This window comes from Cajanus cajan, chromosome 2 (assembly GCF_000230855.2).
Source record: "Cajanus cajan strain Asha chromosome 2, NIPB_CcT2T_4, whole genome shotgun sequence".
NCBI classification, from domain to species: domain Eukaryota; kingdom Viridiplantae; phylum Streptophyta; class Magnoliopsida; order Fabales; family Fabaceae; genus Cajanus; species Cajanus cajan.
Window position 1 is genome coordinate 1,876,282 of NC_138518.1, and position 20,401 is coordinate 1,896,682.

A 20,401-nucleotide genomic window follows, 5' to 3' on the forward strand; every position below is an offset into this window, starting at 1 on the left:
TGTTATGAAGTTATTCATCGTCCAAATTTTATCTTTGTATTAATTGTGTTATGAAGTTATTCATCGTCACACGTTTAACTATATAGGTAAATATATGAATAGGAAGACCAACTTGATGGCAAGCCAATGGTTCGATGAAGCTTTTTTTTTTTTTTTCCATGGATTTACTTTGAACCTTTTTGGGTCGACCAAAATGTTGACTTTCGTTTTGGGTTCAGTTTATTTTTAGGATAAATAAATCACTCTAAACAAGTTAAGAGTATATAGAGTTCAAAAGGGGTTGCAAAAAAGAAAGTGCCTTATCTTTACAGCGACATACTTGAATAACAGTCAAACAAGTTGATCAGGCCTAGCGAATGGTAACTTAGCACTCACACAGACGGTATATATCAAAATAGAACAGATGCAAGATGCTTCTCTCATTAATATTCTATAGTTAATAATTGAATGCAATGCTATAGATTAAATTGGTATGAAGGCATTTTCATCAGCCACTCTTAAAAAAGAATAGTGACATTGCCCTCAAGAGCAAAAATAAAACAACCAAATGAAGTTACAAAATTTTATCCAAAGGACGCAATTCTCTAGGTAAGCCATCAAAATGTCCGGCATCTATGTCAGATTGTAGCATAGGTCTCTTTCCTGTTTGCCAGACGATGCCCTCTGCTAAGTGTTCCTTGCTTGGTGTGAGCATTACAAAATTGGGATCAGCTCTTTGATAACTGCAAACAAATAAGAGAAGTATAAGTGAACATGCACATTTACCCATGTAAGATACAAATTTTGCAAGAACAAAATACTTCTTATTCAGCGAGCTAAATTTAAAATGAATAATCATATTTTAAGATACAGCAGCATATTCATGTTATGTTAGCAGATAATTTATTGAATCTAAACACAATCATTTGCCATGAAACGAACCTGGCTTCCCTGAGACTCTCACTTTGGATGCCAAATCCATATTGCATTTTACCATCAGCACGATCTCTAGTAGCTACAGAAAAACAGGATATTTTCAGCACTTTCAAACATACAATACCAAGATCATTGATTATACTTTTAGAATCAACCCCCAATCCTCTCCAAGAAAAAAAAAACTGAAAGAAACCCCATTCCTTGACTTTAAGATACTAATTATAATTTATATTTAACCTTTTCATTTAAATTTGCTTAAATCTTGTAAGTATCACAAATAATCAGATTTAAAGAAAATTTCGTAGGATTAGAAATTTAGTACTGTATAACATCACATATTTTAGATCATGTCGTGTCTACCACCTCCCACAGAAATTGCTTGATTACTAATTAGGTAGCACATACGTAAAAAATAATATTAGAGGTGGTACTCACTATTCATCTAGAAAATAATGCACCACATCAACAAACTTTGCAGGGTGTAAACAAGTCATCTAGTAAACTTATACATAACCTTGGTCAGGAGCAGTAGGTCTAGAACTTTGAGTGACCATAGTAAAAATAAAAAAAAATTAAGGGAGAATATATATATTCTATGAAGAATACAGGTAAAATGTCCGGAGAATATTTCATTGGGAAGCTAATTTCCTCCCCAAGTCATGAAAAATACATAAATAAATAAGGGCCTCAAGTTATGTCACATTGATCATTGTATTATGACTATATAGGTGTTGGTCTTCTAATTAGGTGTGTTAATGGATTGAATTTTTGAAAAATACAAACCCAAACGAACTAACCCATTTTATAAAAGTGGACCAGTTAATCAATCTGTATTTTTAAGTGAACCGGTTCGGATTTTAAAAATGTGGATCAGAATTTTTTTTAAATTGGATTATTTAGGTGTAGTTATTCGCTTTATACTCATATATGAATCAGAACTTTTAAAAAATCGAACCGATTTTTTAAATGGATTGATTCAATTTTTCCTCTAAATGGATCAGATTTTTTAATTTGGATCAAATCAGTTTGGATTTTTTGTACTCCCCTACTTCTAATAAACACATGCAAAAGGAAAAGAAAAGTCTCAGACTCTCAGTCCCGCCAAAGAAAAGAACAGGGATAATGAACTGAACCTAGATTGAGAAGAAAATCCCTCAGATACCTGAAATGCTGAAAGTGAAAGAAGGTTTCCACCATGACTTGAATGCAAATGCCATTGATGAGCTCTGAGGTCCAACCTTTGCCTGAAAAGAAGAGAAATAATCTACTTAGATGTATCAAATATAATCTATATAAATCTGCATAACATTGAATCAATTTTCTACCTTCAGCAAGAAGTTTTTATTGGCCTGCCAGGATGCGCCTATTTGAAAGGTGGAATCTGATATACTGTTTCCTCCTATGGCATCATCAACACTGAAACATAGAAAATCAGATTGTACCACATTGGTGCAACAACAATAAGTTTGAATATCTATTTAGAGAAAAAAAAAATACCTTGTTTGTAACTCGAACCCAAAATCAATGTAGTTTGTAATTCCAACAACGGAATTCTCTTCGAGGGGATTTTTCACCTGCTCAATTGTAGTCATGTTTATGATTTTTTAAAGTATAAGCCAGTTTGTTTAAAAAAAAAAAAAAGTGATTAAAAAAGTTATTTTTAAAAAACTAATATTTTAAGAAAATATAGGAGTTGCTTTTTTAAAAAGTAGAAAATTATTTTTTTTTGAAACAATTTAAACAAACACATTAAAAAAGTAGAAAAACTGCTTATTTCATGAAAAACAAATTTGTTTTTTCAAAAACTTTAAACAAGCGGGCCCATATTCTGTTTCAACAAGAAGCTAAATCTGACAATTTTTTACTATAACCCAAAAAAAGTAAAAAGATTGAATAAGGATAAATTTTTAACAAGAATAAATAAGAAATCATGGAATTCTATCAATAATCACAAGCAAAATGTGTCCATGAACTTCTAACCCACAAAATAGGCCCAAGTCTTGAGTTCTAAGTTCTAACTCAAACAACTTTGCATGAAGTGACCTCAACTCAGCAACTTATTAAAATTCTAGTCTTGTTGGTATCCCAGGAGTACAAGACTAACAGTTGAGTCTTGCTAGTAAAGAAAAAGGTATAGGTATTGTATCTGGCACAATACAATACTAGGATATGGTAATTCAAAAAAAATCGGATACATGCACAACATTAACAAAATCAGATACATGTTACAGCATTCTTAGAAAACCCAGGAAAACCCACTAGTGATTGAGTTTTAAGATATACAGCTAATGCAAATAAATCTAAATATCACTGTTTGCAAAAGTGAAAAATGATATACTATAATGTGAAGATAAAGGACCACTGAAAAGGCAATGGAAAGAAAGAGAGGAAGAACCAAAGAACATACCCGTCTTTGAACAACCATATGTTGATAGAATGAGGCAATAAACTGCAGATTATTTAGACTTTCAAATTTCAGTAAAATGTTTCTCAAAATGTTAATCATTACTACACAGATTATAATTTATATTTATGGAAGACAAATGCCAAGGTGCACTTAATTTGGCATGAGGTTTAAACTGCACCATCATATGTTAATGTCAAAGACATATCAGCAGTTTAATACAAAATTTAAAAGCAATATTAATGGTTGGTGAAAAGTTTTGAGAAACATCAGTTTCATATAAATTACAGTACTTCCCATTTTAACAGGAAAACATGGCACATTATTATATTACCCACTAATGAGTTATTCAAAGAATTTATAAAATGCAAAAATTTAATCAATTTATGTAGGTGGGCATACCTCAGAGCTTTTGACAAGCTCAAGGCTGAAATTGAAGGATGGACACAATGGGCTGCCTGATCCAACACCATAGCCCATGGCACAACTCCAGTTCATCAAATTTGAAAGTTTTGCATTTCCTTCTGAAAAACACACAATTTAGAATAATGTACATATTTGTTCAATTTTCATTCCCAAAATGTGCACAAGATAGATAATTATGCTTAGATTTTAGTTTTTTGTGACTATTTGGGTTCATATCCAAAACTATTTGAAAATAATAAAGCATTAATTAAATTTCTTCAATCCTGTACAAATCCCAGAAAGATAAATGAATAATTTACAGAAACAAGCAGAGGAAACAAACAATTTTATTGAATGCCTTAAAATAGGAGAAACAAGTCTCCTCCATGGGTTTTCCCTTTCATACAAACTCTAATTGTTTGAGTGAATCCATACATCTTTATTCTCCATATTTGTCTAACTAATCCCCTTTAATTAACTAACTGCTCTAACTACCCTAACTAACTGTTCTTGCCCCACTGTGACTCACTCTTAGTCAGCCCTCATAGACTGGTTTCATTCTGTCTATTACTCCACCTTTCATGTAATTGTAGCCTTACATGCAAGTGCAAATACACATATACTTAAAGATAAACACACGAATCCCAGGTGGTGACACAGGTTCCATTCTAAAATCTAAATATAGTGAAAAGTGAAAACACTCAAAACATTAATGCATGAATCATACTGACTAAAAGGTTGATGCAATAAAGTCAAATTTCTAGTGAATGAAATATACTAATTTTCCCTCTTGGCCCATCAATTTTATGACTACTTACAAAATACAAAAGCAGACATCTTTAGGCCAATATCTTTAATGAAATTCAAGCTCAAAAACAATATATCACTATATAACTACCACAATGATAATTAAAGTTCAACATAAGGGCCACTAAAAAACCAAATGAATTAAAAATAATTTTAAAAACCCAGTACTGATGCAGTACTTTTAATGAAGAAAAAAAATCCACAAACAGAAAAATATTTCTAAAGGAATGTATAGTTCTTACGCTGTGGTTCATACTGCACCCCAGCAGTCACCCTTCCCATCTTGCTCACCAGCCATGCACTTTTTGGTAATTCATCTTTCACTGCAATGAATGAGAATTACATAACAAAGTTTATTTTCATTGTTTCTCCAAAGGGATCATAAATCAATATTTTCAAAAATCAATAAGAAAATGTAAGATTTAGTGATCATGGACAAAACAATTATAATCTCAAACAAAAAAGCATCAGTTATGTATAAATATCTTACATTGTTTACAGAGAACTATCTGCAGTTTGAATAAAGAAATATTCGATATACATCATAAATAAAGTAAATGCTAACCATTTTCCTTGGGAGAATACATTAGGATATCAAAAGGGGAAAATTTTCATTACGTCGTCAATGTGATTTCCAATAAAACTTTTATTCCTCAACTATTGTCTTTAGAACACTAATTAGCAAGATTCTAATTTAAAACATGTTTAAAAAGGTTTAGTATTATAGTTAGCTTTTTGAAAAACGTAATTTATAAGTATTGTTCTCAAAAACTTGATAGAGTAGCTTATTTAAAACAACTCAAACAATTATATCTTAAAAGCATTTTTATTCAAAGCTAATTCAAACACCCTCAATAAGCTCATTAAAATGATGAACTTACCAGCAAAAGGCATAAGTGTGACTCCAAAGGATAGATTTCCAGAACCATATCTCAACCCCATCAGACCATAATCTTGGGAAGATTCTCTGTAGGAATTGATTAACTTTGTCAACACCCTATGTTGCAATCCGTAGATGATGTGCAAACTACAATAAGAACCTAACACATGTTGCTGCCACCATCATCAAACAAAACACACCTTTTCTTCAACAGCAAAGGGAACACTCCAAAAGCCCCAAATCCATACTTGGGATAGTAAGCGCATGATCTCATCTGCAAAATCCTGTATAGACAGACCACACACAATACTCACAAATTCAAATAGATGCATTGTGTAGTTTGGATCAAGGACACCAAGGAAATAGAATGGAGGGTACATTTATTTAAAAGAAGAAATTAAGAGAGCTATACAGAACAAGGATGCAAGTATCACCCTCTTTTCAAGACATTATTGATTACTAGGTAGATTTCATGTAAGCCCCACCAAAACCTAGGTCCAGACCCTGTTTAGAGGAACTCACATGCCATTAACCTAATAATAAAGACAGTATTGAAAAGAGAATGTTACTAGCATTTCTGCTCATACATAGTATTCATATTTCATACAAATGATTAAGGAATGATTGGAAGATTTTATTAAAGGATGAAACTCAGTTGTAGTTCTTTGAGTGCTCTTGATATTGTTCTCAAATCAGAATTGAAGTTTCATCTCAATATCCAATGCTGACTTTAAACAGCTACTGTCACGGTGTAAGTTACTCAGGTGGATTCCGAATTTTAATCGTTGAGACTAGAGTAACATCAAAAGCAATTAAGGAACCGCATCTAAACATTTGTCCTTCCTATTATATCTTTCTTATTCCTTTTTCATTCTTAGAAACTCTCAAAATTTGAAATGAAAAACATGCACTCCCTTCACTTCCATTTCCCAAACACACCCTTAGGATCCAATGATTCATTCAAGTAAGAGCTACTTACGGATCGGAAGTGGATACATAAAGGTCCATAAACGTATGAGGATCGTTAACATCACTGCACAACCACCAAAACAACACAAAAAACAGCTCAGCAATCCACAATCAAGAACAATCAAGGTTTTAAAAAAAGTCCGCCACCACAACGTTGCTCGAGTGCCCTCAACCATAATTGAGGCCACATAAATCGCATTTGTCTGCAAGGAATGAGAAGAACTGCGACAGCGACAGCAATTTAAAAAGCTTGCAGCAATAGAGAAGAAAACCTTTGCCAGCGAAACAAAGCATTTCCCACAACACTGTCTTCTGGCTTCCGATCGAGAGGACCTGAAACCTAAACACATTACAACAATTAATAAACACGTGATTATTATTTATCTATTTTTCTATATTCAGTTTCCGTATCGCGCAAGTTTCAGAACGAGAAAGAGAGAAAAATTCAAAACGAGGGGATAAGATACAGTTGCGATGAGATCGACGTGAGGATCGTCGATCGGCTTGAGCATGATTCTGGTGGTGAAGTGCCTGGCCTGGTAGAAGTAGTCTTGGAAGAGGGAGGTGAGTGCGAGCTTGGCGAAAACGACGTCGTAGGAGGAGTGGAGCATGCGGTTGCGCGCGGCGAGCGGGGGGAAGTCGAAGAGCGGCGGGACCAGCACCACCGGCGGCGGCGGCTCTGGTTTCTTGGAGAACCACTCCCACATCGTTGTTCTAGGGTTCCAATTGGTGGCGAGAGAGTGCTTATGGTGAAGTGAAGTGAGAGCGAAAGTAAGAAACGCAACAACAACAACAACACAAGGTTCTGCTGCTACGGCCTCATTGTGAACACAAGGTTCTGCTCGCTCGCGCGCGCCATTCTCGCACCACCGAGACCTACTGACCCTGACGGTTTCAACCTCCACGTGCATTTACTGGGATACCCCTACGGGCTTTTTTTTTATTTTCAGTTTTTGGTGCAATGCTTACCGGGCTTGTCGCCTCAGGAACAGAGATGGGCCTCGGAACGGCCTAATCGGCCCATTCAACCCTGAAACTCCTGAATTTAGAATGTTGTTGGTGTTGATAGCATCTTATATTTGTGATAATGGAATCAGTCCTTAATATTTTGTTTAAGAATACTCTAATTTATTAAAAAAAATCCAACATTTACCACCCACACCTGGCTTAATTGGTAGTCGTGTAAAAGAAATTATAAAATTTTGGTAAATTTTTTATTCAATGTTTAATTTAATATAATTTATCAAATCCCATTTTATTTTATTTTTATCAATTTCATAATTATTGATCAAAGATTTATAATTAAGTATTTTTAATATTTTACTACCAATATATAGAAATAAAATTTTATTTAATTATATTTTTTCTACACCAATTTTATTTAATTATCTTATAACATAATACTTTTGGTTTTTTTTTTATAATACCTAACGACCAAATTCACTAGAATTACATAAGTTTGTTAATCAAGTTGATAACATTAAAGTTTTTTTATTTTTTTTAAATTGTTCCTGGCTCTAATGGGACCTTACTCTACCGAATATTTATTGATTTGTGAAAAATGAGTTTAATTAAGGGTGTTTATTGTAAAAATAATAATTAATACAAGAAACATTCTAGATTGATTTTTCTTTATAAAAAAAAGTAAACAAAATTTATTATTTAAGTATTATAAAAAGAGTTGGATGATGATGAGAATGGAAAAGGAGAGGATAGTCGAGGGAAAACTGGAAAATATATGAGAAAAAAAATCTTAATTATTAATCTAAAAGTTAATAATTGATAAATTTTACTATCAAAATTTAAGAAACAAGTTCACCTATTAGTTAATGATTTTATATCACCAAAATAATTAATAAATAAATTAATGAGCAAATTGAATAAAAAAAATTTGTAGATGAATTTTAGGATGGACCAACTTTATAGGTGGTCCACCATATACTACAATTATAAATCATTTAATTAAATGAGGTGCAAATTGTTATTATGAATTATGTGTATCATAACAAAAAAAGCCTTCTTCTCCCATGTAACCCTTACCCTAATCACCACAAAGTATCTAGACTTGGCCGTTGTTAGAGTGCTACTTGTTAGAGGGACAAAAAGAGACATAAACACTACTAACTAGAAACAAATGTGGTTATAATTGAAGCATCACCAATACAATTATATCTACCTTCACAACAACCACCGTAGTTGTTGTTGCTACTATTGTGATTGTATCATCTACCACTACAACCACCACTTCGATTATTGTGAAATAGATATAAGATTACATATCTAAACGAGATCCAAAAAAAAAAAGATTGGTGCAACAAATTACTTGTTTTGAAAACCTCTGTTTATGGATGCCAATGGGGCCCATGGGATGGAGAAGTAGGGTACTCGTCTTCACCCTACCATATTCACCTTGCCATATAAAAATTCATCTTGTACCTTTCCCAAGCTTGCACGGGTATCTTTTAAGTAGGTATCCAAAAAATTTATAAGTACCTACATATCCATGAATATTTGTGAATTTATTTTTAAAAAAATACATTACAAGCTTGTATTTCATGTTAATTATATTGAAATATTAAAGATCAACAATTGACATTAATTTTTGAACTTGCAAATACTGTTTTTTTAATATTAAAAATAATATAAAACATACGAGATAAAAATATGAATATTTAAGTGATTTTATTTAGCAGATACTCGTAGGTATCATACTACCATACTCACCCTATCCCGTTTATAAATGAGTATGAAAACACTTGTATTTGTTCCTTATAAATATTCATTTAGACTATCCATTTATTATTCCTAGCGGATTTTATCCTTGATACTTGCAGTATGGATTATTTTATCATCCCTACCTCTATCTTCGTCGTGGTCTTCACACACCTTTACATTTTGTCGTGTCTCCTCTGTGCCATGTTGTGCCTTTTCGATGTTGCGTGCCTCCTCCACGCAGCTTTGTCTCTTCTCCACATGGCGTGGTCTCTCCTCCACGTGGCATTGTCCTCGACCTTTGCAATGTTCAATTGCTTCCTTTTAACAAAACCTGCAAATCAAAATCTAAACTCATAAAATAGAGGGGAAGAAGAAAAGGAAAAAAAAAAAAGAGAGAAAAAAAAATAAGTTAAAATGTTTTGTGGCTCTTGGAAATCATCTTCAACAACGGTGGATAATAGTCAACTTTTGAATATAAGAAATGACAAGATATAATGTAGAGGGTACATTTGAATAACATGTATCTCAAATTAATCTAAATGATTAATTTAGTGGATTATGATAGACCACTTGTATGTAAAAGTCTTCCGCCTTAGCTTTTGTTAGTTTTGTATACTTTTATTTATATCAAAACTAATTTATTAGATTAAATGCTCATTTTGTCCCTTTTTTTATTTACACCATCAACCACTCCTTAGCTGAAACATGAACAATCACCACCACCCCTTTGTCAAACTTGTACCTCTCCAGCTCCCCTCCTAGTCTATTCTCAAATATCAAATTTTTTAATTTCATATTCACAAAATATGAAAGGCACCACCCCTCTTCAACTTTCTTTGTGGTATTTTCCCTTATCTTCAAGTTCCACTATTAGTCATATTCCTCCCATTAACCACCACTCAGCATGGAGCCACTACTGTCCAAAAGTGGATGGGAGCAAAATTCTTCATCCAATATTGAAAGGATTTGAAAGAGAATGAAAGAATTTTAAAAAATTATCAATATACAATTTAAAATAATCTTATTTATATTTTTATATTTAAAATTATAAAAAGTATAATAACAGGATTTTTGGCTACATTAAATTAAAATAAATAAATAATTTAAAAAACTATTTATCACAATAGATGTTTTTGGACATGTAAGCAGCATTGCATGAAAAGCGTTATTAGATTGGGACGTCTTTTAAGCATCTCAAAATTACACAAATGCCTACATCCTCAAACATTTTTTTATGCATTTCAAAAACATAAAAAATAAAATAAATTATATGAGAACAGGCATGTTCTGGTGCATTTCAAAAATTTTAAAAAAATTTCAAGTGGGGGAAAAAAATAAAAAAGTGTTGAGAGTAGATGGCGTTTTACATGTCAAAGATAGAAAATATTTCAAGAGGTTCTGGTTGGCATTTTTTTGGATGATGTGTTACCTCATCACTATCAAACATTGGCAGGGGGTGTGCAACTAAAGAAAAAGCATCAGTTAGTTAAAATATATTAATCACTATATTTTTTGGTGTGACAATGTTTCCAATGGTGGTGGGGATTGTTGTCTTTCCTTGATATCTATAATAAAATGATTTAGATTAAAAACAATTGTGAATTGAAATTCCATTTTGAAGGCTAGCTCTCACAACTATATATTATTACCAAAAAAAATGCTTTAGATTAGGAGCTAAAGTTTGTCGCATCTCATCTTGGATCCAAGTCCATACAAACATCCAAAGCCTCTTCTAACAATCCATTAAACATCCCATCCATGTAGTGTAAGCATAGTGAATCAATTAAATAAGGATTTCCTTTTTTAGTATAACATTAACTTCATCTTTCACACAAAATTTAAGGGTGAAGGTTAAAATTGGGGTTGTCTTTCAAACGATGTGAAAATTGAGGATCTCACTAAAGAAATATATTAGACATACCTAACGACCAAGTTTAAAATAGTGATTGTTAGATTTGTGAAGAACACTTTTATATAGGATTGAACACATGTAAACTATAATAAAGGCATGGTTCTAGAGCATAATAAGCACCCATATTGGTAGACATTTTTTTTTTAAAATGCAAAAAAAATGTTTGGAGTATAATTTAGTTTTTTGTTATGAAAATCAATATAAAGCTATAAACTGTAACTAATGGAAAAAGACTTTTAAGATCAATTGTTTTTTACTTTTAAAATTAGTTAAAGAGTCGATCTTAAAAGAGACAATCTTAAAAGCTAGACTTTTAGGATTAATTAATAACCAATGCTCAAAAGTCCACTTTTAAGATCGATTATACTATAATTGATCTTAAAAGCCCAACTCCGCCTACCAACCCATTACACTTCTGCTGCTGGTACATCATCTCCATCCCACATGCTACCTTCATCCCCACCTCCACCTCTATAAATCCATCCCTCACAGCCCAACCCGACATCTCAAGGTAACATTTAGGAGTCTGAAACCTCTACTGCATAAGTTGCGCATACATCACCCTCGATATTATCACCAAAATGCCTACCAACTCCTATATTTTCCCCCTCTCCAATAACCTCTCCATCATGCTTGTGAACTTTGTTGTGTACAATATAAAGGGTTTCATTGTAGAGGGAGAGGCAATGGAAAGGGAGGGGGATAGGAAGCAAAAGGAGATGCAAAATGTAACATTGTTAAAAAAAAAAAAAAAAAAAAAAAAAAAAAAAAAAAAGAGGCTGATTCAGTAGCCCAGAACGGGCCGTTCCCAAACTGGAACGGGCCGTTCCAAGCTACTGAATTGAACTAAATATTGTAGTTGAGAACGGGCCGTTCTGGGAAGGAGAACGGACCGTTCTGGAGGGAGAACGGACCGTTCTGGAGGGAGAACGGGCCGTTCCGGAGGGAGAACGGGCCGTTCCGGATGAGTCCCGGAACGGGCCGTTCTGATTTCAGAACCGGCCGTTCTGGGCGTTAATTTTGTGCGTGATTTGGGAGTTCAGAACGGGCGGTACGGGCCGTTCTGGGCCAATCCGAAAGTCTATAAATAGGGGGTTGGGGGCCTTCAGGAGTTTTGGAGTTTTTAGAGAGAAGGTCTCTGGGTCAGTGAGCTCCTTTCTCTCCCAAATTTCTCTGTTTGACTCCTTTTCTCCTCTAGATCACTAACTCCTTCTGACTTTTCTTGAAATTCAGATTAGAAAGCTTGTTTTGGGAGGACTGAAGTTCCGAGTTGAGCCTCGAGGGGAAATTATACTTTTGTTCAGTCTTTGGCTATCTGAGACAATCTTCAGGTAAGGGAAGCTAGAATATTTGTTATTTAAGTTGCATGTGAGTTTAGAAACTCAATTGATGCATGAAAGTTGAGGATCCATGGCTAGATAGGAGAATTCGCTAATTGTTCAAAGTCTTGGAAAAAATGGGGTCTTTGGTGAATTTGATGCATCAGATGGGTGCATGTTGATTCTAGGTTTATTTAAGTTATATGGAGCCTATGCATTGTATTTTGTGTTTGCATGTGGCTGGATTTGTTGGTGTGGATGAGAGTTTGTGAACTCTATTACTGGAATTTAGGCCGGGCGCAGGTTGAATGCGCTAGGCGTGGATGAGTCTTGGGACTCTCAGGCTGGGATTAGGCTGGGCGAGCTCAGGCTACGCCGAGCGTGAATAAGTTTATGAATGAATTGATGCTTATGCATGTTTAAAGTTGAAGTTTTAGATCATGTATGTATGATATATGATGTATGGTGAGGTGTGATTCATATGTATGCTTTGTGATGATATATATGAATGTTTGAATATGATATGTTCATATGGTATGTATTGATCATAATGGTAGGTAGACCATTTATGATGTATGATGCATTATTGCATGTGATGTCTTATGACATGTGTATGGTTGTTGATCATGATGGTGGGCAGACCATTATGATGTATGATGCATGATTGCATGTGATGCCTATGGCATGAGTCTAGCCTAGGACTTGAGGAGAGGAAAAATATTTTCGAACTGGAAGAGCTCACATAGAGTCTCTTGAGAGTGGTGCTTGGATAGGCCACTGATATATGAGAGTGGTGCTCTGGGAGGCCACTGGATTTGGGAGAGTGGTGCTCAGATAGGCCACTGGATTGGGTGAGTCTCCTCTAAGTCCTTAGCTAGTGTTGGAGCGGGGTATGAGGTCGAGGGTTATTCCCTTAACCAAGTACTCGGGAAGGTGCGTGGATCCTTGCAGATAGTCGGTGGGCGAACTCCACAATTGACTTGGTTAATGCATGCCAAGGTCGTGGTAAGCCCGTACCCAGCTGTGCTATACCTGACGGTGGATCTGGACTTCCAATTGTGTAAGTGACATCATCCGAGTAAACCCGAGGGAGGATTATATATCCTGTTTAGCTGTGACCGAGCGGGTGCATTGGGCATGAAAACGGTTGGGGTGGTTTCGGTAGGATGGAATGTCACTTATACAGCTCTATTGTTGTGGAGATCTCCTAGGTGTATGCGTGACGACGCATTAGATGATTGATATGCATTGATATCTGTCATGAGATGCATTTATTGCATGATTATTAATATGATGAAGTGTGGTGTTTGACTTCATGATTGGTGGATTGTATTTTATGCATGAGTAGTATTGGATAGAGTGTATGGTGTGACTCTATGAATAGATTGTGTAGTATAGATTATTATGATTCATTTGTGAATTCTAGCTTACCCTTCTGTTTCCATGTGGTGGAACTGCGATGATCATACTTGGTATGGGAGCAGGTCAGGGCTAGCTTGGAGTCGAGGTGATCGCTGCGAGACGGGGAGTTTGATCCTCGTGTTAGGGTTACCATTTTGGGTAGCGATTTTTGTCTGTTTGACCGGCACTAGGGAATATTATTTTTTTTGGGATGACTGTACATATATGGCATTTTATTTTTGTATTTAAAGAATTTGGTTATTTTTATTCTTATCTATACCTGTATGTATGAGTTATCCAATTTAATATTTTCCTTAGTTCACTAGTAGTAGTGCGATTCCACTAAGTGTAGAGATCATGGCGGGTCGTTACACAAAAGATGAGGAAAATGGTGAGTCACTAATCTTTGAGGTTTTTGACAAATCGGAGGTGGCCATGGAGGTGGGAGGAGGAGGTGCAAGGGTAGGGGCAAGAGGGGTTTGGGGGAGTGAAGATTGAGAGGGTGAAGGGTTAGTGCTACCAAATATAGGTTTTGGTGAAGGGGGATACGATTTCCAGGATTTCGAGGTGGAGGGAGTGTAGCGTCTCATTCATACTTATGGTACTTTTAAGATCAATTAAATTCTAACTGATATTAAAAGTACTTTTAATATCAGTTCTTTTATGATCGATCGTAAAAGATATGTCTGACACAACTTTTAAAACCAGACATTAAAAGAATCGATCTTATATATCACTTTTAAGATCAATTTTTTTATAATCGATCTTAAAAGTTGTGACAGACATATCTTTTTAGATTGGTCATAAAAGAATCGATCTTGAAAGTACTTTTAAGATTATTAAAATTTAACTAATCTTAAAAGTGATCACATTATTTACAAAATTACTAACGTGTCACTTTTAAGATTGGTTACCTCTTTACCAATCTTAAAACCCTTGATTTTAAAGAGAGAAAGAAGAGAAGGTATAGAGAGAACAACATAAAGGAGAGAATAGAGAGTTTCTTGTATTATTTCCAACAATGAGATAACTTATTTATAAACATAAATGGTTACAAATATGGTAATAATATTAAGGTAAATGTAAACAATGATAATGGATAGCCACTATTAAATATTCATAACACTCCTCTTGGATGTCCATCATTTGAGAATGTGTCTCATTAAAAATGAGTACATCATTTTTTTAATGTGATATCATATATTGTCTCATTAAAAACCTTGTCAAGAAAAATTAATGGGACAAAACCATGACTAAGGGAAAAGAAGTGTAAAATGTCTCCCCCTCATACAAATAATCATCTTTAAGACAAAGAAGACCAATCTTGTATACCAATTGCTCAAAAAGTGTACTTGTAAAGAGATCTTTTCAAGTTCTCACATAAGAAGACTTGTTGAATAATTATAGCACCACTCCTTTGATGATTACAATTTAACGTGTCACTTAGCAAAAATGTTTTGTTCCATCTCCTTTAATGCATTCTTCTTTCAACTAAGAAATAGATGTAACAATCTCTCGTGTATGACTATACCACCACATGTAAACAAATACCTCATTTGCGATTTATCATTACGAGGATTTGACCAAAAGATCTCTCCAAGATAACAAAAATATTATTGACTTCGTGACAACCATTTCACGTAAGTGAATAACTATATCTTGTAAGTAAAATGATTAAAAAAAATTATATATCAAGTGATTTATAATTAGCAATAAGATGCATTAATGATCATATAATACCAAGATATGCTACTTTAGGACTAAGTAACACGTTATCCTTTTTCTTGATATCTAAAATGACCTTTGTCCATATTTAAAGACCTTAGAATCATTGGAGTGCACAACAAATGTAATTTCTCTATAAATCTTTTTAAAACATCTTTGTCATGTAAAGTTATTGATGAACAGGAAACTCCACAATTTAAATATTCAAATTGGAATGATAAATAAAACTTTGTTCACTCCACATCCTTCATTGCAATCTTATCCTTATGAAATCTATAGCTCTTTTAATCTTTTTAGGAGTTTCAAAATGTTTATGTCATCTACACAAATATAACAATAAACTGAATTTCATATCTTTCTACAAAAATATATGAAAAAATCATATCATTATCTTAACATATATTCATTAAGATGATTACACTACATCATCCATTTTGTTTAAGTCCACTATGTAACGTACTCAATTTAATTGAATAATCTTCTTAAGAACTTGTACCAATGTTTTGAACATATTAGATCTTTCATGGAGTTTCATATAAATTTCATTATCAAATGAGTCATGAAAATATTTGTAACATACATTAGAAGTAAGTTAAGTTCTTTATGTATAATCTGATTGATTCAATATAGAAAAATGCTTACATCAACTTCTAGTGATTGTTTATTTAAAATTAAGGTGAGATCTTTTGCAAAAATTCTTGATTTTCAAGAAATTTTTGTATCTCAAAATTTCATTATCCCTATTTTGATTTTGCATAAAAAATTACATATGCAACTGATTTTATATTTTCAGGTGTATGGACTACAATTCAAAATGATTTAACTAAACTATAGGTCCAAAAACTTTTTACCTTAACAAACGAGTTCAATTTTGTTTTAATTGAGTTTTTCTATTATTTTGCCAATCATTTCTTTATCAACAATCTTTAATAGATTGTGGTTTTTGATCCCTATTATTATTTATCATTTTTAGCGTTATATTATATACAAATACACCGTCAATGTTGATTTCATTTTGGTTTCCATCATATTTCCATTCATGACATAATTTGATATCTCTTTGTTTTCACAGATTTTAAATACTTGAATCCTTTTGAAACTTATTAGTTATGTCAAGAAAATCTTTTGGGCTTTCTATATTCTTGATTTGACCATCTTGATTTTTAGCTCCTTTACTAAATCAAGAATTTCTTATACTTGGAACCAATAAATCAACCATGTTTCGTACATATTTAAGACTTTTTACAATATTGTCCAATAGGGACATCAATTTTGTTGGAGCATTAACAATTGGTATATATATATATGGTTTAACCACTCTTTTGGTTGAACTTTTATAAATAAATTATCTTTTTAATTTCTAGTTCACATTATTTTGTACGAGAATTAAGATGAGATAATGATAATTCATTTCAAATAATATTTTTTCCCAATTGCTTATTTTCTCCCCTTACTGTAGGGAAAACTTATTTAAAATTAAAATTAACAAACCCAGTCATAAATAGGACTCATGTTGATAATTAATTCAACATATTTTAATATAGATGCAAATTTATACGCAACATATATTATCAACCTTATTTGATGATTACACATTCAAAAGGTTTTAAATAAGAAATATAAGGTTAGCTACCAAAAATCAATTACAAAAGGGAGAAGAACTTGTGTAACTTGTCGGCTTGATACAAAATTATTACTATAAAATGTAAGATTGTTTATCTCCAAATAAACACTAGAAGTTTTTGATCTTATGAATAATAATCTTGCAATTCATTTAAATGTTTAATAAATAATTTTTTTAAGTCTATTTTATGTATGAACATGTACTACAAGATGTTCAATATAAATTTTAGTAGACATGCAATACTCATTAAAAATAAGAGATATAAATTCATCAGCATTATCAAGATGAATTTTCTCAATTGGATAATTAGGAAAATGAACTCTTGGTTGGATTAATTAAGATAATAATATCGCAAACGTCAGGTTACACATAAAAAATAAATAAACATGTGGTCATCTCTTTGATGCATCAATTAAAATTATAAAATATCTTAATGGTCCACATGAGAGGTGTATTAGTTTACAAATATCACCTTGAATCTATTTTAAAAGTATAAGAATTTCCTTCCCAATTATCCTAGTGATATTAACTTCCATTGGAAACAATTAAGACATAATAAATTATTTGATTGAAGAATTTTATAGCTCTTCAATAAGTATCCATATAGTTTTTCTATTATTTCTCTTTGCATCATAATAAAATCGGGACCGGTCATGCCAAATAACAAATTTATTTTAATTTGTAAACTTCTGGTTTACTAGTAGCATGTGCAATATAAGCCATAGGAAAAATAATAACTTTTCCAATATATATTTCTTATTCAAGTAAAATCTCATGATCTCAAGATGGTTTATATTTTCTTAAACTTAATAAGTTTGTACAAGACTTAGAATAATATAGTACATTATCAATGTGTAACTTTATTCCTCTATGTAACAATATATTAACTCTTCAGAAGAGTTTTCAATTATTTTTGCAGTACCATATAACATTAACTTCTCACATTATTGAATATGAAAAGATAAAAATCAATACATTGTTATACTCACTTCGGAGAATGATACAATGCTAGTTGAAATGGTCTCATGCATAAAAAAATCTCAATATTTTGTTTAGTCTTCAGGAGATAATAAACCAATTTATTATATTTCTTATTTTTTTTAATATTAATGTTTCAGGAGTGAAATAGATGTATGAAAAATATAATATATTTGTCTAACATGTTTTCCAAATTTAGAAATTATTGTAAAAGTAATATTTCTCTTATATATTTTCAAACACCAATTTAATCTCAAAAATATGTATTGATTTTTATACAATAACGATGTGTATAATCTAAAACAAATGCTTCTTACAAAAAAATATATATTTATAAGACATATTTTGATGATGCTTTACTTCATAATTTTGAAAAATGAATGATTTGATATAAACTCATAATAAACATATAAAAAAAAACGAGTGAATCTTTCTCACTATAATAATTATGATAAAATAATTTAAAAGATCATTTAATAAAGTATATTTATGTCATTGATAAGTTTACTTTAATGAAAAATAAATAATGCTAAAAATTATAAGAATTATTCTCAATGTTGTATCGAAAAAATTAAGGAAATAAAAAAATAATAAAAATTGATCATATTTTTATTAAATTATATTATTCATGTACAATCATAATCAAATTATAATTGGATGATTATGAGTGATATGCATTGATCTCTTCACCAATTTAGTAATGATATAATAATAAACATATAAGAAAACACAAAACACCAATTCCATTAATAAGATTTAAAACCTCTTTAAAATTTAATAGTAAGACACAGAGATTTAATCACATATTATGTCAACTAATTCAATTAAGAACAATATCAAATTACAAACATAGTGGACTCATAGTCCCTTCAAGAAACACATAAATCTAAAAAAGCTTAGAGATCGCTTCACTATCTACAATTTTTATAATTATCCCAAATATCATTTAACATTGTAATTATGACCTTGACAAAATTATTCGACTTTCGATGGTACTTTTATTTATATTAAAGGATCAAACATAATATTTATATTATATTTGCTACTTTATTGGTCCTTTTCTTTTTCACATTTTAAATAGTTTTTTCACTTTGGGTGAATTTTTTTTCACTTTTCGTATTATTTTCTCACTTCTAGTGAGAAAAAAAAAAATCTTTCATTTTCATTATTGCACCATTTTTTCTACTTTTGGTGAGAAAAAATATTCTTAAAATTTTTTATTTGACAATGTCTTTTAGAACATTGCAAAAATATTCTTATAATTTATTTTCATAATTTTGTCTTCAAGACTAATTATATTTAAATAAATTTCATAATCATATGAATAGAAAATATCCTGTAAAATAAATAACATGAAGAATATGATTAGAGATAGAATATGAATAGAAATAAAATATCTAACCTTCAAATATGAATTTGAAAAATATTACTTTCTTCAATAAATTTATTCACAACTTTATCTTGTATGTTGTAACACTAATAAAGGGAAAATTATGTGTCAACACCAATGAAAAAAGGACTACCATACTAACACCAATAAAGAAAAGACTATCTAATAACATGTTATGAAAATTAACATAAAGCTATAAACTATCATATATAAGCAATAAAGAGAAAGAAAATAAGGTATAGAGAGAACAACACAAGGGAGAGAATAAAGAATTTCTTATATTATTTTTAATAATGAGATAGTCTATTTATAGACATAAATAATTACAAAATAAAGTAACAATATTAAAGTAAATATAAACAGTAATAATGGAGGGTCTCCATTAAATATTCGTAACATTTTTATATTTTTGAGATGCTCAAAAGAGATCCCAATCCAATGACAATTTCTATGCAATATTGTCGATGCGTCCAAAAAAACATTATTGAGGTAAACAATTTTTTAGATTATTTATATTTAAAAATTTTCTTCTCCCATTATAAACCAAACAAGAAGAATTACCTTTCATCCTCTCCCTTTCCCTTTATTAAAATTTGTTCCTCCTTTGAACCAACCCTGGCATAAATCTTTAAAATTGTATCTTCCTCAACTTTTATAATTGAATTCCTAAAATTAATTAAATCAATTCCTATATATCAATTACAAATGATCATCTTCTATGAGTATATTTTAGGAATATTTCTTTAAATGAGATAATTTTTTTTAAAAAATTTTCGACTTCATATATATCTAATTCAATATTATTTATTATAATTATCTATAATTTAATTTTAATATTTTTAAAAATAAATAATTAATAAAAAATTGTGTTATAATATAAATTATTTATCATAATCATATATCTAAAATATAATTTATATGTTTAAAAAAACTACTTATTCAAATTTTAAATATAAT

At 31.4% G+C, this 20,401-nt stretch overlaps 1 protein-coding gene across 1 annotated transcript; it reads right to left on the reverse strand.

The window, feature by feature from the left end:
• Positions 1–385: 385 nt before the first annotated feature.
• Positions 386–7,306, reverse strand: LOC109788789 (beta-galactosidase). Its single transcript, XM_020347613.3, has 13 exons — positions 6,848–7,306; positions 6,653–6,720; positions 6,391–6,444; positions 5,612–5,695; positions 5,413–5,498; positions 4,774–4,854; positions 3,722–3,843; positions 3,323–3,364; positions 2,413–2,489; positions 2,241–2,331; positions 2,078–2,159; positions 922–994; positions 386–722 (listed from the first exon to the last, which is right to left on the reverse strand). Exons 1-13 carry the CDS (start codon positions 7,289–7,291, stop codon positions 554–556), a joined length of 1,473 nt encoding a protein of 490 aa, XP_020203202.2. The 5' UTR covers positions 7,292–7,306; the 3' UTR covers positions 386–553.
• Between the last annotated feature and the right edge of the window lie 13,095 nt (positions 7,307–20,401).

Bases quoted from the DNA above. Each gene is read 5' to 3' on its own strand.
- LOC109788789 (XM_020347613.3), bottom strand. From the start codon at position 7,291: ATGCACGTGGAGGTTGAAACCGTCAGGGTCAGTAGGTCTCGGTGGTGC. The intron at 6,445-6,652 runs GTTTTCTTCTCT...GTGGTTGTGCAG, and splicing joins GCTTTGTTTCGCTGGCAAAG to TGATGTTAACGATCCTCATA. The intron at 3,365-3,721 runs GTATGCCCACCT...AATAATCTGCAG, and splicing joins AGCTTGTCAAAAGCTCTGAG to TTTATTGCCTCATTCTATCA.